At 50.2% G+C, this 25,086-nt stretch overlaps 1 protein-coding gene across 1 annotated transcript in view; it reads right to left on the reverse strand.

Moving 5' to 3' along the window:
* Nucleotides 1-2,031: 2,031 nt before the first annotated feature.
* Nucleotides 2,032-25,086, reverse strand: part of LOC129693506 (mucolipin-3-like) — a 29,176-nt gene continuing 6,121 nt past the window's right edge. The window contains exons 4-15 of the mRNA XM_055630317.1: nt 22,768-22,935; nt 22,215-22,368; nt 20,303-20,384; nt 19,874-19,970; nt 17,854-17,953; nt 15,950-16,062; nt 13,162-13,311; nt 10,135-10,236; nt 9,378-9,500; nt 7,285-7,491; nt 4,355-4,485; nt 2,032-3,550 (exon numbers count right to left, since the gene is read on the reverse strand). Coding sequence (XP_055486292.1) covers nt 3,532-3,550; nt 4,355-4,485; nt 7,285-7,491; nt 9,378-9,500; nt 10,135-10,236; nt 13,162-13,311; nt 15,950-16,062; nt 17,854-17,953; nt 19,874-19,970; nt 20,303-20,384; nt 22,215-22,368; nt 22,768-22,935 — 1,446 coding nt within the window. The 3' untranslated portion in view covers nt 2,032-3,531. The remainder of the gene's footprint in view (nt 3,551-4,354; nt 4,486-7,284; nt 7,492-9,377; nt 9,501-10,134; nt 10,237-13,161; nt 13,312-15,949; nt 16,063-17,853; nt 17,954-19,873; nt 19,971-20,302; nt 20,385-22,214; nt 22,369-22,767; nt 22,936-25,086) is intronic.

The raw sequence follows: 25,086 nt of genomic DNA on the forward strand, positions 1-25,086 counted from the left end.
CCAGAGATGCTGCCAGTCCCGCTGAGTTAGTCCAGCATTTTGTGTCCATCTCCACTGACCTCTGCTGGCCATGTTTGGGACTGTTGGAGAATTGCTACATTGCAAATAGTGTTGTACAGCATTGATACAGGCCTTTCGGCCCATCTTGAAGGGCTGGTTACCCGTGATGCGAATCTGCCCAACGGCCAAATACTGGCCTCAAGTGGGACATCAGTGGTCACCTACTGCTCTGACCAAGGGCCCTGCAGTGATGGCACCAACAAGAAAGGTCTCGACCCGAAACGTCACCCATTCCTTCTCTCCAGAGATGCTGCCAGTCCCGCTGAGTTACTCCAGTACTGTCCCACTTAGGCAACTCTTTAGGCGACTGCCAGGGGCTAGTTTTAATGGAATTCACCTACAACACCTGGCGATAACCTACGACAGCAAAAATTGTCGCTACTGTCACCGAAATCTTTTTAACATGCCCATACAGACATCAACAGGGCTGAACTGTCAGTGGGGAGAACAGACTGCAACAGGAGATGAGAGTGCAACTGAAGAAGGGTCTCGACCTGAAACGTCGCCCATTTCCTTCGCTCCATAGATGCTGCCTCACCCGCTGAGTTTCTCCAGCATTTTGGTCTACCTTCAATTTTCCAGCAACTGCAGTTCCTTCTTAAACATCTGTACAACAGTATGGCAGATAGACACAGAATGCTGGAGTAACTCAGCGGGACATGCAGCATCTCTGGAGAGAAGGAATGGGCGATGTTTCGTGTTGAGACCCTTCTTCAGACTGATGTCAGGGGAGGCGGTGGAACAAAGATAAAACGTATGCAGAGACAGTAAGACAAGTGGGAGAACTGGGAAGGGGATGGAGGGAGAGGAAAAGCAAGGGCTATCTAAAGTTCGATAAGTCAATGTTCCTACCGCTGGGGTGTAAGACACCCAAGTGAAATATGAGGCGCTGGGCCTCACTCTGACAATGGAGGAGGCCCAGGACAGAAATGTCAGATTGGGAATGGGAGGGGAAGTTGAAATGCTGAGCAACCGGGAGATAAGGTAGGTTTAGGCGGAGTGAGCGGAGGTGTTGAGGGACACGATCGCCGAGCCTGCGCTTGGTCTCGCCGATGTAAAGAAGTTGGCACCTGGAACAGCAGAGGTTGGAGAAGGTGCCTCACCTGGTCAGTATGGAGCTATCCAGCACAGGAACAGGCCCTTTGGCCCACAATGTCCAGGCTGAACATGATGCCAAGTTAAACTAATCTAAATTGTAGGACCGAGATGAGGAAAACTTTTTTCACACAGAGAGTGGTGAATCTCTGGAACTCTCTGCCGCAGAAGGTAGTTGAGGCCACGGTTCATTGGCTATATTTAAGAGGGAGTAAGATGTGGCCCTTGTGGCTAAAGGTATTAGGGGGTATGGAGAGAAGGCAGGTACGGGATACCGAGTTGGATGATCAGCCATGATCATATTGAATGGCGGTGCAGGCTCGAAGGGCCGAATGGCCTCCTGCACCTATTTTCTATGTTTCTAAATGCTCCTTAAACCACCACAAGGGTATCTACCTTCACCATCCCCCCCCAATACCGTGTTCCAGGCACCCACCACCGTGTAAACAAAAGCTTGTCACCAGCAGGAGAGTTGCTGCCTCACAGCGCCAGAGATAAGAGGTTCCATCCTGACCTCGGGTGCCACCTGTACGGAGTTTGTACGTTCACCCCGTGGGTTTTCTCCAGGTTCTCTGGTTTCCTCCCACATCCCGAAGACGTGCAGGTAAATCGACCCTAGTGTGTGTACAGGTGATTGTTGGTTGGCATGGACTTGGTGGGCCACACCACATCTTCAAACTTGCTCTGCACATCTCCTTGCAACTCCGCACCTCCCACCTTAAAGCTACACCCTCTGGTCTCTTGGTTGCAAGAGTCAAAGCAGAAGACAACTGCTGAACCTCCCTCCTAAATCTTTCTGAGGTGGGAAGGGTTTAGATTTTTTTAGTTCAGAGATATAGCGTGGAAACAGACCCTTCAGCCGACAGTCCACAGCGACCATCCCGTACACCAACACTATCCTACACACTGGGGACAATTTACAATCTTTACAGGAGGTACTTAAGCTACAAACCTGCACGTGTTTGGAGTGTGCTGAAAACCCACTCGTTCACGGGGAGAACGTGCAGACTCCGTACAGACAGCACCCGTAGTCGGGATGGAACCCGGGTCTCTGGCGCTGCGAGGCAGCAGCTCTACCCGCTGCACCACTGTGCCGCCGCTAAAGAAGGAACAAAACAAAACACATGTGGACACTGGAGGACCAGCACACTCCCAGATCCTGCAGGACCTTTGCCAACTGCACCGGACAGCCGAGGACAATGACCTAGAAGGTGGAAGCCAGCTGTGGGCATTGTTCCGGCTTTTCATCAGACGTTATGGGAATGAATGATGGTGACACAGCACAGACCAAGTGGCTAGAGATTTATTTATTTCACTTCCAAAACACCAGCCTTTCTCCCTCCAGTTTGCACGTTGTGGTCCAGATTTGCAGCATATGTTACATTTTCAATAATTTGAATGGTGAATCAGTTAATAAAAGTCTCTAGTGGTGTTGCAGGAAGTTCCACGGGGAGCTGGGGACGACCGTGGGCAGTCTGGGACTCTCGCCCTAGTGACCCGTCCAGTCACAGCGACGTTAAACTTGCCCTCTGCAGCCAAGCCGAGGGGGGAGGTCAAAGAGCAGCCAAGGAGAAGGGACACAGGCAGTCAACAGAACGGCAGCACTGGGTTCAAGCTGGAGTTAGACCATGTTCCGTCCCTCCAGACACTGTCCCCTCACTCACAGGCACCTGCTTTGTTGCGTTGAGTTTTACCAAGGAGTTGGGGCTTGTGGATGAGCAGAGGTTTGTTCGTGCTGCACAGCCAGAGTTGTAGATCAACATGTCCAACATCATAGAGTCCAACACCAAGCAGTCCCAGTCCCAGACAAGCGGGTCAAACACCAGCCAGTCCCAGTCGCACACCAGCTGATCCAATGCCGACTAGTTCAGTCCCACACCAACTAGTTCAGTCCCACACCAACTAGTTCAGTCCCACACCAACTAGTTCAGTCCCACACCAACTAGTTCAGTCCCACACCAGCTAGTTCAGTCCCACACCAACTAGTTCAGTCCCACACCAGCTGATCAAGCACCAACTGGTCCCAGTCCAACATCAACCCGTCCAATGCGACAAGCAAGCTGGAGAGCACGACCAATGGCAGCTTCATTCTCCAGGGCCGCAGCACGACTGAAGAGACGTGGCCAGGCCGTGCCCTGGGGACGTTCAGGTGGGCTCGTCAGACCAGCGTCACCATACTGGGCCAGTGGACACATGTTCAGCTCAAGCCAGAGCCTTGGCATTACGTAGAGTGCCCGCACCCAGCTGGTGAGGGGCAAAGCCAGACACACACACACACACACACACCCACACACACGCACCCACACACACGCACCCCCACACACACACGCACCCACACACACCATCTTCAGGACAGGTGGCAAGGACTTCTCATCCCTACGTTTCCGACCTCAACCTGGGAAACAAAAAGGAAAATGGATCTGAGCATTATTGTTAAATATACAGTGTGGAGGCCCAAAGTACTGCAGTCACTCAGCGGGTCAGGCAGCATCTGTGGAGAACATGGATAGGTGACGTTTCACAGAGTGCTGGAGTCACTCAGAGGGTCAGGCAGCATCTATGGAGCTAAGGAAATAGGCAACGTTTCGGGCCGAAACCCGTAAGGGTTTCGGCCCAAAACGTTGCCTATTTCCAGAAGGATTTGGGCCCGAAACGTTGCCTATTTCCTTAGCTCCATAGATGTTGCTGCACCACAACTGAGTGGGTCAGGCAGCACCTGTGGAGAACATGGATAGGTGACGTTTCACAGAGTGCCGGAGTAACTCAGCGGGTCAGGCAGCATCTGTGGAGAACATTGATAGGTGACGTTTCACAGAGTGCTGGAGTAACTCAGCGGGTCAGGCAGCATCTGTGGAGAACATGGATAGGTGACGTTTCACAGAGTGCCGGAGTAACTCAGCGGGTCAGGCAGCATCTGTGGAGAACATGGATAGGTGACGTTTCACAGAGTGCTGGAGTCACTCAGCGGGTCAGGCAGCATCTGTGGAGAGAAGGAATGGGTGACGTTTCGGGTCGAGGGCCCTCTTCAGATTTGTAGGTCCATTGGCTTCAGTAAATTGCCTCTAGTGTGGGAGTAATGTGCAGGGTGATCGCTGGTCGGCATGGATTCGGTGGGCAGAAGGGCCTGTTCCCGCGCTGTATCACTAAAACTAACTTGTGGACGATGATTTGGACAGGGCAGTGCCTCTCCCAGCCTCACCTGTTACAGCAGCAGTAGAGAGAGACGGGCAACTCCTCGGCCACCCGGTACTTGCCAGAGTCCGGCAAGTCCTGGCACTCCCCGATGAATGCCTGCAGGTCGGTCTGTGGGAACCCCTGCCGCTGGTGAAGCTGATGGAGAGGACAGAGCAGGACGTGACGCAGGGCAAGGGTACACAGGAGGCAAGCAGCAGGTAACATGCAGCACCATAAACCCACCTCCAAGACAAGGCCAAACAGCCACCACCTCCTCAACCGCGGACACAAAGAGTCATTCATCACCGACGCAGGCCCTTCAGCCCAACTTGCCCCTGCCCACCATCTACTCTAGTCCCACCTAGTGGCTCAGCAGTAGAGTTGCTGCCTTACAGCACTTGCAGCGCCAGAGAACCAGGTTCGATTCCCACTACGGGTGCTGTCTGTCTGTACAGAGTTTGTCCGTTCTCCCCGTGACCTGCGTGGGTTTTCTCAGAGATAGAAACATAGAAATTAGGTGCAGGAGTAGGCCATTCGGCCCTTCCAGCCTGCACCGCCATTCAATATGATCATGGCTGATCTTCAGTTTCCTCCCACACTCCAAAGACGTGCAGGTTTTTTAGGTTTAGTTGGCTTGGTGTAGGTGTAAATTGTCCCTAATGTGTGCAGGAAAGTGTTAGTGTTTGTGTGGGGATCGCTGGTTGTAGCGGACTTGGTGGGCTGAAGAGCCTGTTTCTTCTCTGTATCTCCACCTAAACCTGCCTGCGTTTGGTCCATAACTCTAAACCTTCCTTATCCATGTACCTGTCCAAATGTCCTTTAAAGATTGTTGCAGCACCTGCCTCAACTACCTCCTCAGGCAGTTCATTCCATACACCCACCCCCTCATGTGTGGACAAAGTTGCCCCTCAGGTTCTTAGCAAACCTTTTCCTCCTCTGACTTTAAACAGACAATAGACAAATAGTGCAGGAGTAGGCCATTCAGCCCTTCGAACCAGCACCGCCATTCAATGCGATCATGGCTGATCATCCACAATCAGTACCCCGTTCCTGCCTTCTCCCCATATCCCCTGACTCCGCTATTTTTAAGGGCCCTATCTAGCTCTCTCTTGAAAATATCCAGAGAACCGGCCTCCACTGCCCTGAGGCAGATAATTCCACAGACTCACAACACTCTGTGAGAAAAAGTGTTTGCTCGTCTCCGTTCTAAATGGCTTGCCCCTTATTCTTAAACTGTGGCCCCTGGTTCTGGACTCCCCCAACATCAGGAACATGTTTCCTGCCTCTAACCCTTGCAAACCCTTAACAATCTTATATGTGTCAATAAGATCTCCTCTCATCCTTCTAAACTCCAGAGTGTAACATAGAAACATAGAAATTAGGTGCAGGAGTAGGCCATTCGGCCCTTCGAGCCTGCACCGCCATTTAATATGATCATGGCTGATCATCCAACTCAGTATCCCGTACCTGCCTTCTCTCCATACCCTCCGATTTCCTTGGCCACAAGGGCCACATCTAACTCCCTCTTAAATATAGCCAATGAACTGGCCTCAACTACCCTCTGTGGCAGAGAGTTCCAGAGATTCACCACTCTCTGTGTGAAAAAAGTTCTCCTCATCTCGGTTTTAAAGGATTTCCCCCCTTATCCTTAAGCTGTGACCCCTTGTCCTGGACTTCCCCAACATCGGGAACAATCTTCCTGCATCTAGCCTGTCCAACCCCTTAAGAATTTTGTAAGTTTCTATAAGATCCCCTCTCAATCTCCTAAATTCTAGAGAGTATAAACCAAGTCTATCCAGTCTTTCTTCATAAGACAGTCCTGACATCCCAGGAATCAGTCTGGTGAACCTTCTCTGCACTCCCTCTATGGCAATAATGTCCTTCCTCAGATTTGGAGACCAAAGCTGCACGCAATACTCCAGGTGTGGTCTCACCAAGACCCTATACAACTGCAGTAGAACCTCCCTGCTCCTATACTCAAATCCTCTTGCTATGAAAGCCAACATGCCATTCGCTTTCTTTACTGCCTGCTGCACCTGCATGCCTACCTTCAATGACTGGTGTACCATGACACCCAGGTCTCGCTGCATCTCCCCCGTACAAGCCCAGCCGCTCCATTCTCCATGACGTCATGTGGTTCTCGATGCCCCTACTCTGGGTAAAACACTCTGCATTCAAAACATTCCCGTAAAACAGTCAGACACGTTTATCATCAAGTTGATGCAAATTTCCATCAGCTGCTTCCACTCGGCTCCGGAGAGCCGGGTTCAATCCCAGCCTCAGGTGCACAGGGTTCCCCAAGGAGTTTGTTTACCTCCCACATCCCAAAGACTGCAGTCGGCAGGTTCATTTAGGAGGGTAAGAAATGGAACTGGAGGTGAATGAATGAAGAGCTTATTGGCCAAGTGTTCACATACAAGGTGCCTGTAACAAATAGCACTGGTCTGGCTCACGAGCCGCCACTCCTCTCCTGCCCGTGTCCTCCACCCACCCCGACACACACACTGGGGACATTTGACAGAAGACCATTCACCTACACACCTGCAAGTCTTTGGAGTGTGGGAGGAATCCGGAGCGCCCGGAAAAAAACCCACACAGGTCACAGGGAGAACGTGCAAACTCCGTGCAGACAGCACCTGTAGTCGGCACTGCACTACTCTGCTGACCCTGTAGAGAGATCATCAGATCCATGCTAGTCCCAAGCATGTTTATATTTACGCTCAGGCCAGGACTGGCCAATAGCCCTGGGCCCCAGCCAATGGTCTCCGGCACACTGGCTTCACCTTGCGCTAAACATTATTCCCTTTATCCTGTATCTGTCCACTGTGGGCAGCTCGATTGTAATCATGTATTGTCTCTCTGCTGACGGGTTAACACGCAACAAAAAAGCTTTACACGGCACCTCTGTCCACGTGACAATAAACAGCAGCCAACGCCCAGGTGAGGTCTCCTTACTTTGATGGTCTCGTAGGTGTCGGTGATGAGGGCAATGAAGAGGCTGAGGACCATGTAGATGAAGAGGCTGATGAAGGAGTACAGGTACAGCCTGCTGAAGAGCCACACCAGGTAGCTCTTGTCCTTCATGGCCGCAAAGGTGGAGAACATGTCATCGCCATTGATGAGGGAGAAGAGGCACTCGGAGACCATGTTGAGCGATCGGAACTGTGGATCCAGAGCCAACATCAGCGGGCAACTCCACTGTCCCACCCCCGACTCCCCGACGGCCCCCAGCCACCCCCAACCCCCCCCCCCCCCCCCCCACCCCCCCCCACAATCCGCAACTCCCCAGCAATCCCCAACTGATACCCACCCCACGAGAATCCCCAGACCGTCACACAAAACGGGAAAAGGGGAAGTACAACGGGATCTGGGGGTCCCATGAAAGTAAGCAAGCAGGTACAACAGGCAGTGAAGAAAGCCAATGGCATGTTGGCCTTTATAATGAGGAATCGAATATCGGAGCAAAGAGATCCTTCTGCAGTTGTACGGAGCCCTAGTGAGACCACACCTGGAGTATTGTGTGCAGTTTTGGTCTCCTAATTTGAGGAAGGACATTCTTGCTATTGAGGGAGTGCAGCGTAGGTTTACAAGGTTAATTCCCGGGATGACGGGACTGTCATTTGCTGAGAGAATGGAGCAGCTGGGCTTGTACACTCTGGAGTTTAGAAGGATGAGAGGGTTTCTTAATGAAACGTATAAGATTATTCACGGTTTGGACACGCTAGAGGCAGGAAACATGTTCCCGATGTTGGGGGAGTCCAGAACCAGGGGCTACAGTTTAAGAATAAGGGGCAAGCCATTTAGAACAGAGACGAGGAAACACTTTTTCACACAGAGAGTGGTGAGTCTGTGGAATTCTCTGCCTCAGAGGGCAGTAGAGGCCGGTTCTCTGGATACTTTCAAGAGAGTGTTAGACACTCTTAAAGATAACAGAGTCAGGGGATATGGGGAGAAGGCGGAAACGGGGTACTGATTGGGGATGATCAGCCATGATCACATTGAATGGCGTTGCTGGTTCGAAGGGCCAAATGGCCTACTCCTGCACCTATTGTCTATTGCAAACCAACCTCCCTTCCATCGCCTCCATCTACACCTCACGCTGCCTCGGCAAGACCAGCAGCATCATCATGGACCAGTCTCACCCCGGTCACTCCCTCTTCTCCCCTCTCCCATCGGGCAAGAGGTACAGAAGTGTGAAAACAAACGCACACCTCCAGATTCAGGGACAGTTTCTTCCCGGCTGTTACCGGGCAACTGAACCGTCCTCTCACCAACTAGAGAGCGGTCCTGACCTCCCATCCACCTCATTGGAGACACTCGGACTATCTTCAATTGGACTTTGCACTAAACATTATTCCCTTTATCCTGTATCTGTACACTGTGGACGCCTCGAATGTAATCATGTATTGTCTTTCCACTGACTGGTTAGCGCGCAACAAAGGCTTTTCACTGTACCTCGGTACACGGGACAATAAACTAATCTAATGAGGGCCAAAGGTCCCATTCTTGTGTGGCTCTATGATGACCTGGGACCAGACTCAGGCAAATAATGCCTTAAATATATCCACTGACTTGTGGCCTCCATAGCCGTCTGTGGCAAAGAATTCCACAGATTCACCACCCTCTGACTAAAGAAATTCCTCCTCATCTCCTTCCTAAAAGAACGTCCTTAAATTCTGAGCTGTGCCCTCTGGTCCTAGACTCTCCCACTAGTGGAAACATCCTCTCCACATCCACTCTATCCAGGCCTTTCACTATTCTGTACGTTTTGATGAGGTTTTGCCCCTCATCCTTTTAAACTCCAGCGAGTACAGGCCCAGTGCCGACAAACGCTCATCATTCCTGGGATCATTCCTGTAAACCTCCTCTGGACCCGCTCCAGAGCCAGCACATCCTTCCTCAGATCTGGTGCCCAAAGGCAACAAGCGGGGTCCAACCCGATCCCCCCCCCCCCCCCCCCACTCTTGCCCCCGCTGGCATCTTGCCCACCCGCTCCCCACCCTCGCTCCCCCCCTCCCTCCCGCCCCCTCGTCAGCGGCCCCCCGCACCTTCTGGTGATACGGCCCCAGCACGATCCATCCACAGAAGCAGTAGCCCAGGTACATCATGGAGGCACAGCAGCAGAAACGCATCACATTGGGCAGTGCTGCACGCAGGGTGAGAATCAACACCTGCAGCAAGAGGCACGTACACACGTGTAGATATATGCACACACACACACACACACACACATACACATACATATATATACGACACACACATAAATATATACTCACACAAATAGACACATACACATATATACACACATGTGCACACACACACATATAATCACACCCATATACACACACACACACACATATATATATTTACACACACACACATATACACACACACACACGTATACACATATATAATCACACCCATATACATATATATATATACATATACATACATATACATATACATATATATTTACACACACACACACATACACATATACAATCACACCCATATTACACACACATATATATATATATATATATTACACACACACAAATAGACACATACACACACACAAACAAACAGACACATATATAGACATATATATATATAAACACACACATATATATACTATATGCATATATATACACACACACATCCTATACACACACATCCCATACACATCTACACACACACACACACACATCCTACACACACACACATCCTATACACACACACACATCCTATACACACACACACATCCACACACACAAACACAAACAGAAGAGGCACACAGCTCCTTACGTTGTACTTCTCAAAGAAGCCGAGGTATCGGATGACTCCCACCCAGACCAGCAGCGTGGACGAGCCCAGCAAGATGCTGCACACATCATACGATGCAAAACTCTGTAACACAAACAAACATCTAAATGCTGTTCCAGTCCCTGCCTCAACCACCCACACACCCACCCACCCATCACCCTCCCAGTGGAAACGTTGCCCCTCAGCCTCCTGTTCAATCTTTCCCCCTCTCACCTTAAACCCATGTCCTCTGCTTGATGATTCCCTGAGGTGGGGGAAGAAACTCTGCATTCACCCCATCTATTCCCCTCGTGAGTTTATGCGGCTCTTTAAGATCAGCTCCAGCCTCCCACTCTCCAGACTCCGTGCAGACAGCGGGTGGAGCTTCTGCCTCACAGTGCCATAGACCCGCATTCAATCCACTCTCGGGGCTCTGTCTGTACAGAGTCTGTACCCTCTCTCCGTCACCATTCTCCGGGTGCTCCGGTTTCCTTCCCCACGCCAAAGACAATTGTAGCTTAGTAGGTTAATTGCCTTCAGTAAAATTGTAAATGGTCCCAAGTGGCCACAAGGGGCCACAGTTTAAGAATAAGGGGTAAGCCATTTAGAACAGAGACGAGGAAACACTTTTTCTCACAGAGAGTTGTGAGTCTGTGGAATTCTCTGCATCAGAGGACAGTTCTCTGGATATTTTCAAGAGAGAGCTCGATAGGGCTCTTAAAGATAGCGGAGTCAGGGGATATGGGGAGAAGGCAGGAACGGGGTACTGATTGGGGATGATCAGCCATGATCACATTGAATGGCGGTGCTGGCTCGAAGGGCCGAATGGCCTACTCCTGCACCTATTGTCTATTTTGAGTGTGGGATATTGTTAACGTCAATGGAGATCGCTGGTCATCATAGAGTAGGTGGGCCGAAGGGCCTGTTTGCACGCTGTATCTCTAATCTAAACATCCTCTGGCAGCTTGTTCCATACATCCACCTCCCTCTGTTGGAGAAGGCTGTAATTATTCAGATCAGGTCATAGATATGAAGACGGGCCATAGATAGACACAGAGTGCTGGAGTAACTCAGCGGGTCAGGCAGCATCTGTGGAGAACATGGATAGGTGACGTTTCACAGAGTGCTGGAGTAACTCAGCGGGTCAGGCAGCATCTGTGGAGAACATGGATAGGTGACGTTTCACAGAGTGCTGGAGTCACTCAGCGGGTCAGGCAGCATCTATGGAGCTAAGGAAATAGGCAACGTTTCGGGCCGAAACCCATAAGGGTTTCGGCCCAAAACGTTGCCTATTTCCAGAAGGATATTGGCTATATTTAAGAGGGAGTTAGATGTGGCCCTTGTGGCTAAAGGGATCAGGGGTTATGGAGAGAAGGCAGGTACGGGATACCGAGTTGGATGATCAGCCATGACCATATTGAATGGCGGTGCAGGCTCGAAGGGCCGAATGGCCTACTCCTGCACCTAATGTCTAAGTTTCTATGGACAGGTGATGTTTCAGAGTGTTGGAGTAACTCAGCGGGTCAGGCAGCACCTGTAGAGAACATGGATAGGTGACGTTTCACAGAGTGTTGGAGTAACTCAGCGGGTCAGGCAGCATCTGTGGAGAACATGGATAGGTGACGTTTCACAGAGTGTTGGAGTAACTCAGCGGGTCAGGCAGCATCTGTGGAGAACATGGATAGGTGACGTTTCACAGAGTGTTGGAGTAACACAGCGGGTCAGGCAGCATCTGTGGAGAGAAATAGGCGATGTTTCGTCTGAAGAATAGGAGACCCTTCTTCAGGTAATGAAAACAGGCCGTGCAGTCCACCTTAGCCATGCTGACCAAGTCCCCAGCTATCTCCAGCAAACGTCCCTAGTCGCTTCACGCTGGAGTGGTCAACACATCTAACCCCACATTGCACGCGCTGCGTTTTGAACCATCCAGGCAGCGTGTGGCTTAGGCCGGCCCTGGAGAAGGTCCAGAGGAGGTTCCCCAGAATCAATCCAGGAATGACTGGGTTAACATATGATGGGCGTTTGTAGGCACTGGGCCTGTAGATTGGGTTTAGTTTAGAGATACAGCACGGAAACAGGCCCTTCGGCCCACCCAGTCCGTGCCGACCAGCGATCCCCGCACACTAACACTATCCTACACACACACTAGGGACAATTTACACTTATACTAAGCCAATTCATCTACAAACCTGCACGTCTTTGGAGTGTGGGAAGAAACTGACGATCCTGGAGAAAACCCACGCAGGTCACGGGGAGAACGTGCAAACTCCGTACAGACAGCACCCGTAGTCAGGATGGAACCCGGGTCTCTGGCGCTGTAAGGCAGCAGCCCAACCCGCTGCATCACCGTTCCGCCCGCTGTACTCACTGGAGTTTAGAAGAATGAGGGGGGGGGGGGGGGGGGGATCTCATTGAAATTTAGCGACTAGCAATAGGCCTGGATAGAGTAGATGTGGAGAGGATGTTTCCACTAGTGGGAGAGTCTAGGACCAGAGGGCACAGCCTCAGAATTAAAGAACGTTCCTTTAGGAAGGAGATGAGGAGGGATTTCTTTGACTAAAGAGTGGTGAATCTGTGGAATTCTTTGCCACAGACGGCTGTGGAGGCCACAGGACAGTGGATATATTTAAGGCAGAGATAGATAGATTCTTGATTAGTGCGGGTGTCAGGGGTTACAGGGAGAAAGCAGGAGAATGGGGTTAGGAGAGAGAGATAGATCAGGCATGATTGAATGACGGAGTAGACTTGAGACAACAGACAATAGGTGCAGGAGTAGGCCATTCGGCCCTTCGAGCCAGCACCGCCATTCAATGTGATCATGGCAGATCATCCACAATCAGTACCCCGTTCCTGCCTTCTCTCCATATCCCTTAACTCCACTATCCCTAACAGCTCTATCTAACTCTTGAAAGCAACTCTCATCTTGAAAACGATGGGCCGAATGGCCTAATTCTGCTGCAGTAACTGATGAACATTACTATCCCACCACCCACGGGGTCAGTCCGCACCCAGACCGCCATCACCCCTCACCTTGGCATCAATCTCCATCTTGAGTACAGAGCCGGTGATGGTGAGCAGGTCGCTGGTGATGATCAGGGTGTACCAGCCGTTGAGGAACTGCGAACGCTCGGACCAGCTCACCTGCTTGCTGTACTGCTGGGCAAAGAAGCTGGCGAACTCCTGCAGGGACAGAACACAGGCACGTACCCACTAAACACAACAACACCTCCACTCCCTCAGTAGGCCGTGGAAGTTCGGCATGTCCCCTACAACTCTCACCAACTTCTACAGATGCACCACAGAGAGCATTTTATCGGGATGCATCCCAGCACGGTTTGGGAACAGCTCCGTCCAAGACCCGCAAGAAATCGCAGAGAGTTGTGGACGTAGCCCAGACCATCGCACAAACCAACCTCCCTTCCATCGCCTCCATCTACACCTCACGCTGCCTCGGCAAGGCCAGCAGCATCATCAAGGACCAGTCTCACCCCAGTCACTCCCTTTTCTCCCCTCTCCCATCTGACAAGAGGTACAATAGATACAATAGGTGCAGGAGTAGGCCATTTGGCCCTTTGAGCCAGCACCGCCATTTAATGTGATCATGGCTGATCATCCCCAGAAGTGTGAAAACACACACCTTCAGATTCAGGGACAGTTTCTTCAAGGCTATTATCAGGCAACTGAACCGTCCTCTCACCAACTAGAGAGCGGTCCTGAACTACTATCTACCTCACTGATGACCCTCGGACTATCCTTGATCAGACTTTGCTGGCTTTACTTTGCACTAAATGTTTTTCCCTTATCATGGCTCGATTGTAATCATGCATTGTCTTTCCGCTGACTGGTTAGACACAACAAAAGCTTTTCACTGTACCTCGGTATACATGACAATAAACTAGCCTGGGTGTAGATCTGATCCTCCAACCAACCACAATGCAGTTACGGGATCTTTTCTCCAACTGTAACAATTTCACGCTGTAACTCTATATTCTGCACTCAGCTATTTTCCTCTTTTGCAGGTTTCCAAGGAATCTCAAGACTTGAGATGCGGTGTGGGAGCTGGCCCTTCGGCCCACCGAGTCCATGCCGACCAGCGATCACCCCGTACACTAGCACCATCCTACAATTTAACCAAAGCAAATTAACCAATAAACCATAGAGAGACTATAGATAACCCACGAACCTGAACATCTTTGGTGTGTGGAAGGAAACCAGAGCACCCGGAGAAAACCCCCAAAGTCACAGGGAGAACGTACAAACTCCGTACAGACAGCACAGGATCAGGATGGAACCCGGGTGTCTGGCGCTGTGAGGCAGCAGCTCTACCGCTGTGCCACCACAGTTACCAACTAAGCCTGGGTGTAGTCTTGATCCTCCAGCCTACCCCATGTGCACACTGGACCTTTTCTCCAAGTGTAACAACATAATTCTGCAACACTAAATCCTGCTATTCTCCTCTTTTGCAGGTTCCCAAAGGAATCTTTAGACTTGAGATACAGCGTGGAAACTGGCCCTTCGGCCCTCCGAATCCGTGCCGACCAGCAATCATCCCGTACACTAGCACTATCCTACACACTAGGGACAATTTAGATTTTGAATGAATGAATGACAATAACCAAAAATCTGTAGCCTCCTTTTGCTCAGGTATTTTATTTAATTCTCATGTTTAATCAATAATGTTTTATTATTAATGTTTAATGTTTTATGTGTCATTCCTAACTGTCGCTGTATGTCGTTGTCACATGTGGGCGGAGCACCAAGGCTAATTCCTTGTATGTGAATACTTGGCCAATAAACTTATTCATTCGTTCAATTTACAATTTTACCGAAGCAAATTAATTTACTTGCACGTTTTGGAATGTGGGAGGAAAGTGGAGCACCTGGAGAAACCCCACGCAGTCACGGGGAGAACGTACAAACTCCACACAGACAGCACCTGTAGTCAGGATCTAATCCAGATCTCTGGCACTGCAAAAGGCAGCAACTCTACCGCTGCACCACCATGCCAGGCCAGAGTGGGATGGGCCAAACGTGACTGACTTAGATGGGGCATCTGTGTCAGCATGGACGAGTCGGGCCGAAGGGCCTGTTTCGATGCTGTACGACTCATTTGCACTACCTTTCATATTCATGCCCAAGTTGATCATAAACATGTATAATATGATCAGCCTTTCACTGTGTAGGAGGGAACTGCAGATGCTGGTTTACACGGATACAGACACAGAGTGCTGGAGTAACTCAGCGGGTCAGGCAGCATCTGTGGAGAACATGGATAGGTGACGTTTCACAGAGTGCTGGAGTAACTCAGCGGGTCAGGCAGCATCTGTGGAGAACATGGATAGGTGACGTTTCACAGAGTGCTGGAGTAACTCAGCGGGTCAGGCACCATCTGTGGAGAACATGGATAGGTGACGTTTCACAGAGTGCTGGAGTAACTCAGAAGGTCAGGCAGCATCTATGGAGCTAAGGAAATAGGCAACGTTTCGGGCCGAAACCCTTCCGGGTTTCGGCCCAAAACGTTGCCTATTTCCAGAAGGATTTCAGCCCGAAACGTTGCCTATTTCCTTAGCTCCATAGCGGGTCGGGCAGCATCTGTGGAGAACACGGATAGGTGACGTTTTGGGTCGAGACCCTTCATCAGACCCTAACCCCAACTTCAGACCCACCAAAATGCCACTCATTCATTCTCTCCAGAGATGCTGCCTGACCCGCTGAGTTACTCCAGCACTTTGTGTTGGTCTGCAGTTTTTCCACTGCACCTTGCTACACGTGACAACAAACAATACAACACCTTTATCAAACACGAGGTGATACGTACATGCTGCAGCTTTATCCCATTGACAATGGACCGGGTGCAGAGGACCAACGAGATCAGGCAAATCCCCACGATAAAACCGTCGAATATCACCATGTAGTGGCTGTTTCGTTGCACTAGGAGAAAGAAACTCAATGTTAGAGTGACCACAGCAGGTCAGCAGGTACACCATGTCCTCGAGAGATTCTGCCTGACCCGCTGAGTTAGTTACTCCACCATTTCGTGTCTATCCTGGTCCCTGCATGTTGACTCCACATCACCATCTAGTGGACACTTGGAATATTTCATTTCAGCCCCCATTTGGGCCGGCACGGTGGTGCAGCGGGTAGAGCTGCTGCCTCACAGCGCCTCTACTTCCCGAGAAGATTACGGAGAGTCGGTATGTCAAAGAGGACTCCCTCAAACTTCTACAGGTGCACAGTAGAGAGCATGCCGACTGGTTGCATCGTGGCCTGGTTCGGCAACTTGAACGTCCAGGTGGGTGGAGCGACTCTCGTCAGCAGCGGCCTCTGCAGTCCGTCTGTGTTTTTATTATTTTTTGTCTCGTTTTTATGTAGTTTTTGTTATTTTTTGTTGTTGGTGTAACTTTAAAATCTTTCCCCTGCACGGGAGACCCAACCTTTTCTTTGTCGGGTCTCCGTTGTCGTTGGGGCTGCAACGTGGAGCGGCCTCCAACAGGAACGACCTGGGGCTCCAGTCGCGGAGCTGCCGACTACTCACCGTCACGGGGCTGGCCGAGTCCGGAGCGGGCGGAGCGGTGGTGGAGCGCTGCTGCGGCCCGACCTCCGGAGATTCGGAGGCTGCAACTGCGGGTCTGGCGGACGGCGGCACCGGGAGCCCGCGGGTCCCTGGAGGGAGACCGCTTTTCAGGGCTTCCGCAACGGCGACTTCTCCCGCCCGAGTTGCGGGGTCGAAGAGCACTGCCCCGCGCGGCTTGGAATGGCCGCGGGACACTGCGAGCGCCCGCCGGGGGCTCTAACATCAAGAACCCGGTGTGCGACCTTGCACCACCCGGCGTGGCTTTAATGGCCGCGGGACAATCGCCATCGCCAGCCGGGGGCTTTGACTCTGACATCGGGGGGGGGGGGGGGGGGGGGGGGGGGCGAATGCAGTGGAGAGATAATTTTTTTGCCTTGCATCACAGCGATGTGATGGATGTTTATGTAAATTATGTTGTGTCTTAGGTCTATTTGTTTGTAATGTATGGCTGCAGAAACGTCATTTCGTTTGGACCTCAATGGGGTCCAAATGACAAATAAATTGTATAGTATTGGAAAAGGCTGCAGAAAGTTGTGACCACTGCCCAGTCCATCATCGGCTCTGACCTCCCCACCATCGAAGGGATCTATCGCAGTCGCTGCCTCAAAAAGGCAGCCAACATCAACAAAGACCCACACCATCCTGGCCACACACTCATCTCTCCGTTGCCATCGGGAAGAAGGTTCAGGAGCCTGAGAACTGTAACGTCCAGGTTCAGGAACAGCCACTTCCCCACAGCCATCAGGCTATTAAACACAACATCATAAACTCTGAACTACAACAGATTATTATTATCATTGCACTGTTATTGTATGTTATTTATTTTTTCTGAGTTTTTGTTATATTATTTATTATGTTTACATATTGTGTTGAGCTGCAGCAACTAAAGATGTCATTATTCTATCTGGGACACATGACAATAAAATACTCTTGACTCGACCCTTCTTCAGACTGGAGGTATCTTCCTGAATATGCAGGCATGCGTTTCCAGACCTCTGTACCTCTTGTCTGATGGGAGAGGACATGGGCCGAATACAGGCAAATGGGACGCGACCAATCTGCCTACTTGGTCAGCATGGGCCAGGTGGGCCGAAGGGCCTGTTTCCGTGCTGTACAGCTACGTGACTCTAAACATCAGGGATACTCACCTCCCCCAGTTACATGCCTGCCTTTGCATTTTCTAATGGATATGTCGCTGTCCAAACCAATCTGAATTCTGCCACTGTGAGCCTTATTGTCAAAGGTGATCTGAAACAAATACAAATGACCATTAGTGCAGACATTCATTTCTGTAACTGGACCAAGCACACGTTCAGATAAATAACTTGCATGTGTTGCTGTACATTTGGGCCCCGTAACTGAGGAAGGATGTGCCGGCTCTGGAGAGGATCCAGAGGAGGTTTACAAGAACGATCCCAGCAATGAGTGGGTTAACATATGATGAGCGTTTGTCGGCGCTGGGCCTGTACTCGCTGGAGTTTATTAGAATGAGGGGGGACCTAATTGAAACTTAACAGAATAGCAAAAGGCCTGGATAGAGTGGATGTGGAGAGGATGTTTCCACTAGTGGGAGAGTCTAGGACCAGAGGGCACAGCCTCAGAATTAAAGGACGTTCTTTTAGGAAGGAGATAAGGAGGAATTTCTTTAGTCAGAGGGTGGTGAATCTGGGGAATTCATTGCCACAGACGGCTGTGGAGGCCACAAGTCAGTGGGTATTTTTAAGGCAGAGATTGATAGATTCTTGATTAGTGCGGGTGTCAGGGGCTACGGGGAGAAGGCAGGAGAATGGGGTTAGGAGGGAGAGATAGATCAGCCATGATTGAATGGTGGAGTAGACTTGATGGGCCGAATGGCCTAATTCTACTCCTATCACTTATGATTAGCAAGGTTTTGGACAAGGGCTGTAGACAGCAAATATGGTTGTGGACTGATACAGGGGACATAGATCAGAAGGGGCAGGCAGGTGGCAGATGGAGTTTAATCAGGACAAGCGTCAGGTAAAGCACTTTGGGAGGTCAGGGACTGTTCATTTAGTTTCTTTATTGTCACCTGTACAGAGGTGCCGTGAAAACTTTTTTTATTGTGTGCTATCCAGTCAGTGGAAAGACAATACATGATTACAATCGAGCCGTCCACACACAGATACAGGATAAAGGGAATAACGTTTAGTGCAAGATAAAGTCAGCAAAGTCGAATTAAAGAGTCCGTCAGTCTCCAATGAGGTAGATGGGAGGTCAGGTCCGCTCTCTAGTTGGTGAAGGCTCGATTGTAATCATGTATTGACTTTCCGCTGACTGGTTACATAGAAACATAGAAAATAGGTGCAGGAGGCCATTCGGCCCTTTGAGCCTGCACCGCCATTCAATATGATCATGGCTGATCATCCAACTCAGTATCCCGTACCTGCCTTCTCTCCATACCCTCTGATCCCTTTAGCCACAAGGGCCACATCTAACTCCCTCTTAAATATAGCCAATGAACTGGCCTCAACTACCCTCTGTGGCAGAGAGTTCCAGAGATTCACCACTCTCTGTGTGTGAAAAACTTCTCCTCATCTCGGTTTTAAAGGATTTCCCCCTTATCCTTAAGCTGTGACCCCTTGTCCTGGACTTCCCCAACATCGGGAACAATCTTCCTGCATCTAGCCTGTCCAACCCCTTAAGAATTTTGTACGTTTCTATAAGATCCCCCCTCAATCTCCTAAATTCTAGCGAGTACAAACCAAGTCTATCCAGTCTTTCTTCATATGAAAGTCCTGACATCCCAGGAATCAGTCTGGTTAGCATGCAACAAAAGCTTTTTACAGTACCTCGGTACACGGGACAATAAACTACACTGCAACAGGCTTATGTTATAGGAAGGAACTGGTTTAAAGCAAAGTTAGACAAAATACTGAAGTAACTCAGGACAGGCGGCATCTCTGGATTTGAAGAAGGGTCTCGAGCCCGAAACGTCACCCATTCCTTCTCACCATAGATGCTGCCTGTCCCGCTGAGTTTGTGTCTATCTACAGTTTGAGTCGAGTTTATTGTCATGTGTACCAGGGTATAGTGACAAGCTTTTGTTGCATACTAACCAGTCAGCAGAAAGTCAATACATGATTACAATCAAGCCATTCTACCGAGCAGCAGGTGGATGGGGCGACATTGTACAGAGGAGCAACTTACAGTCACATGGAAATCGTAGCAATCAGGCAGCTCGTGACGCCGGATGGTTTGAAGATTGATGGCCTTGAGTTTAAACTGAATTTGCACCATTAAAAGGCTGAGAAAAAATAAAAAGCACTCAATGAAATTCATCGCAAATCGTCACACAGCCCAGAAACACTGGCCCATGCCGACCGACATCCCCCATCCAAACCAGCCCCATTTATACCATTAGATACTAGAGAGAAACACTACACCAAACCACAAATAACTCAGCGGGACAGGCACCATCTCTGGAGAGAAGGAATGGGTGATGTTTCGGGTCAAGATCCTTCTTAAGACAGTCTGGACCTGAAACGTCACCCATTCCTTCTCTCTAGAGATGTTGCCTGCCCCGTTGAGTTACTCCAGCAGTTTGGGTTCAGCAAGGAACTAAACCAGGTGACTTACCGATGGAAGTGCAGGGTCAAGTTTGGTTTCTCAGCTGCCGGTCCAGCGGAACCCGGAGTCATTGGCTCAATGTCCAAGCACTCTGCATGTAGAAAACACGCCAACATCACGCGTGTTAAACCGGTGGCAGCATCAACACTAGCCATGCATTCCCACACCACTCCACACCACAGACTGACGGACAGTTTCTGCCCTGCTGTTCCCACACTCCGTGCAACAACATGGGTTGAAGTCTCACCCATCGTTCCGTCTTCTCCCCACGTCCCCATCACCTCACCTCCCTTCCACTGACTCCCATCTACACCTCACGCTGCCTCGGCAAGGCCAGCAGCATCATCAAGGACCAGCCTCACCCCGGTCACTCCCGCTTCTCCCCTCTCCCATCGGGCAAGAGGCACAGAAGTGTGAAAACGAACGCACACCTCCAGATTAGAAACATAGAAACATAGAAAATAGGTGCAGGAGTAGGCCATTCGGCCCTTCAAGCCTGCACCGCCATTCAATATGATCATGGCTGATCATCCAACTCAGTATCCCGTACCTGCCTTCTCTCCATGCATTTCGTTGTCTCTGTACTGTACACTGACAATGACAATTAAATTGAATCTGAATCTGAATCCATACCCTCTGATCCCCTTAGCCACAAGGGCCACATCTAACTCCCTCTTAAATATAGCCAATGAACTGGCCTCGACTACCCTCTGTGGCAGAGAGTTCCAGAGATTCACCACTCTCGGTGTGAAAAAAGTTCTTCTCATCTCAGTTTTAAAGGATTTCCCCCTTATCCTTAAGCTGTGACCCCTTGTCCTGGACTTCCCCAACATCGGGAGCAATCTTCCTGCATCTAGCCTGTCCAACCCCTTAAGAATTTTGTAAGTTTCTATAAGATCCCCTCTCAATCTCCTAAATTCTAGAGAGTATAAACCAAGTCTATCCCCAGGGTATTGATTCAGGGACAGTTTCTTCCCGGCTGTTATCAGGCAACTGAACCGTCCTCTCACCAACTAGAGAGCGGTCCTGAACTACTATCTACCTCATTGGAGACCCTCGGACTATCTTTAATCGGATTTTGCTGGCTTTACCTCGCACTAAACGTTATTCCCTTATCATATATCTGTACACTGTGGATGGCTCGATTGTAATCATGTATTGGATGGATAGCACGCAACAAAAGCTTTTCACTGTACCTCGGTACACGTGACAATAAACTAAAGTATAACAGTTTGAGTTTATGTTATAGGAAGGAACTGCAGATGCAGGTTTAAAGCGAAGATAGACAAAATACTGGAGTAACTCAGCGGGACAGGCAGCATCTCTCGATTTGAAGAAGGGTCTGCAGGGTCTTGACCCAAAACATCACCCATTCCTTCTCACCAGAGATGCACCTGTCACTGAATTACTCCAGCGTTGTGCGTGTATCTACAGTTTGAGTTGAGTTTATTGCCACGTGTACCGAGGTACAGTGAAAAGCTTTTGTTGTGCGCTAACTAGTCAGTGGAAAGACAATACATGATTACAATCGAGCCGTCCACAGAGTACAGATACAGGATAAAGGGAATAATGTTTACTGCAAAGTAAAGCCAGCAAAGTCCAATCGTCTGAGGGTCACCACTGAGGTAGATGGGAGGTCAGGACCGCTCTCTAGTTGGTGAGAGGACGGTTCAGTTGCCTGATAACAGCCGGGAAGAAACTGTCCCTGAATCTGGAGGTGTGCGTTGGTTTTCACACTTCTGTACCTCTTGCCCGATGGGAGAGGGGAGAAGAGGGAGTGACCGGGGTGAGACTGGTCCTTGATGATGCTGCTGGCCTTGCCGAGGCAGCATGAGGTGTAGATGGAGTCAAGCCTCCAACGCCACGCCCAACGCCACGCCCCAATCCCGCGTGGTCAGGAAGAACTCTGCTGCTAACGTACCGGTCTCCACCATTGGGTCGATGTTGAAGGACTCGTTGCCTGGGCTGACGCTGCCCCGCTTGTAGAAGTACTGACACACGGTGAGGGGCATCAGGCCGGTCCCCCGCCTCTCGTATGCATGGTTTCCCACCGACACCCTCCGCAGCTGCACGTACTGCAAGACAAAACAAGCCCCGGCCCTTCACTCCCGAAACCGGAGCTCCCGGAGAAAACCCACGCAGGTCACGGGGAGAACGTACAAACTCCGTACAGACAAGAGAGAGATAGACAGGGCTCTTAAAAATAGCGGAGTCAGGAGATATGGGGAGAAGGCAGGAACGGGGTATTGATTGGGGATGATCAGCCACGATCACATTGAATGGCGGTGCTGCATCTATTGTCTATTGACAGCACCCATAGTCAGGATGAGACCCGGGTCTCTGGCCCTGTGAGGCAGCAGCTCTACCCGCTGCACCACCATGCCGCCCATCGATGTGTTTATACTTGTATTTCAACTGAAACATAACTGGGCTGAGGTTGGATGACAAGAGGGTCTGGGATTGGGAATACTGACCTGGGTGAAGATGAAGGACAGATACTCGTAGACTTCACTCTGGGTGTAGATGGCAAGGTCACTGTTGCTGTTGTCCAGGTAGTTCTTAATGAAGAGGTGTTTAAATGCCACCGTGTTCTCCTCCTTGAACAGAACCACCATCTGGTTGCTGAGACCAAACACGACCAGCTGAGGGGCAGAACAGGAGACGTGAACATCGGCCGACAGCAGTGGTGACAACACGGGACAGTGACACGCAGGACAGCCACGCATGGTGTGTGGGAAGGAACCGCAGATGCTGGCTTACACCAAAGAAAGACACAAAACGCTGGAGTAACTCAGCGGGACAGGCAGCATCTCTGGAGAGAAGGAATGGGTGACGCTTCGGGCTGAGACCCTTCCCAGTCAGAAGGACGGCCTGGACATGCAAAATGTCACCTGTTCCTTCTCTCCAGAGATGCTGCCTGTCCCGCTGAGTTACTCCAGCATTTTGTGTCTATCTTCAGCACAGGAACAGGCCCTTCGACCCACAATGTCCCTGCCGGATCGCATTGAAACATATAAGATTATTAAGGGTTTGGACACGCTAGAGGCAGGAAACATGTTCCCGATGTTGGGGGAGTCCAGAACCAGGGGCCACAGTTTAAGAATAAGGGGGAAGCCATTTAGAACAGAGACGAGGAAACACTTTTTCTCACAGAGAGTTGTGAGTCTGTGGAATTCTCTGCCTCAGCGGGCATGTTGGCTGGTGTGGGCAAGTTGGGCTGAAGGGCCTGTTTCTACGCTGTATCACTCTGTGACTGGTTACCCTATCTATGCCACTGGTCATTTTATACACTTCTATTAGGTCTCCCCCTCAGCCACCAAAGCTCCAGAGAACAAAGGTCATAAGGAATAGGAGCAGAATTAGGCCATTCGGCCCATCAAGTCTACTCCCCCAGTCAATCATGGCTGATCTATCTCGCCCTCCTAACCCCATTCTCCTGCCTTCTCCCCATAACCCCTGACACCCGTACAAATCAATAATCTATCTGTCTCTGCCTTAAAAATATCCACTGACTTGTGGCCTCCACAGCCGTCTGTGGCAAAGAATTCCACAGATTCACCCCCCTCTGGCTAAAGAAATTCCTCCTCATCTCCTTTCTAAATGATCGTCATTTATTTCTGAGACTGTGACCTCTAGTCCACAGATTCACCACCCTCTGATTACAGAAATTCATTTATTCGAACATAGATGGGGCATCTTGGGTGACGGGGACCTCAAGGCAACATCAAATTGGAGAAGTTGGGCAGGATGGGACTCTATTCCTTGGAGCGCAGGAGGATGAGGGGTGATCTTATATAGGTGTACAAAATCATGAGAGGAATAGATCGGGTAGATGCCCAGAGTCTCTTGTCCAGAGATGGGGAAAGGAAGGGAAGATGCTAGTTTACAAAAAGAAGACAAAGTGCTGGAGTAACTCAGCGGGTCAGGCAGCATCTGTGGAGAACATGGATAGGTGACGTTTCACAGAGTGCTGGAGTAACTCAGCGGGTCAGGCAGCATCTGTGGAGAACATGGATAGGTGACGTTTCAGAGTGCTGGAGTAACTCAGCGGGTGCAGCAGCATCTATGGAGCTAAGGAAATAGGTAACGTTTCGGGTCGAAACCCTTCCGGGTTTCGGCCCGAAACGTTGCCTATTTCCAGAAGGGTTTCGGCCCGAAACGTTACCTATTTCCTTAGCTCCATAGATGTTGCTGCACCATAACTCAGCGGGTCAGGCAGCATCTGTGGAGAACATGGATAGGTGACGTTTCACAGAGTGCTGGAGTAACTCAGTGGGTCAGGCAGCATCTGTGGAGAGAAGGAATAGGTGACGTTTCTGGTCGAGACCATTCTTCAGACTCAGCATGAAGTGAACTCTGAGAGGGTTGACAAAAAAGCTGGAGAAACTCAGCGGGTGCAGCAGCATCTATGGAGCGAAGGAAATAGGCGACGTTTCGGGCCGAAACCCTTCTTCAGACTCTGAGAGATTGGGCGGTGACAATTGAAAATCATTGCAGAGGAAGTGAAAGCAATGGATGAAATTATATTTAATAGTAATTCGGGCAAATGGTAGATAGGACAGGTTTAGAGAGATATGGGTCAGATGTAAGAAAATGGGACTGGGGTCTTTTTTTAGTTTGGGGAAATCAGCAAACCAGAGGACACAGATTGAAAGTGAGGGGGAAAGATTGGATAGGAACCCTCATTGCAACTGGTATCACACACAGGGCAGTGGGTGTATGGAACAAGCTGCCAGAGGAGGTCTTCAGGTAGGGACCAGAACAACATTTCTAAGGCACTGACAGGTACATGG

The sequence above is a fragment of the Leucoraja erinacea genome, unplaced genomic scaffold, assembly GCF_028641065.1.
Source record: "Leucoraja erinacea ecotype New England unplaced genomic scaffold, Leri_hhj_1 Leri_317S, whole genome shotgun sequence".
Classification (NCBI taxonomy): domain Eukaryota; kingdom Metazoa; phylum Chordata; class Chondrichthyes; order Rajiformes; family Rajidae; genus Leucoraja; species Leucoraja erinaceus.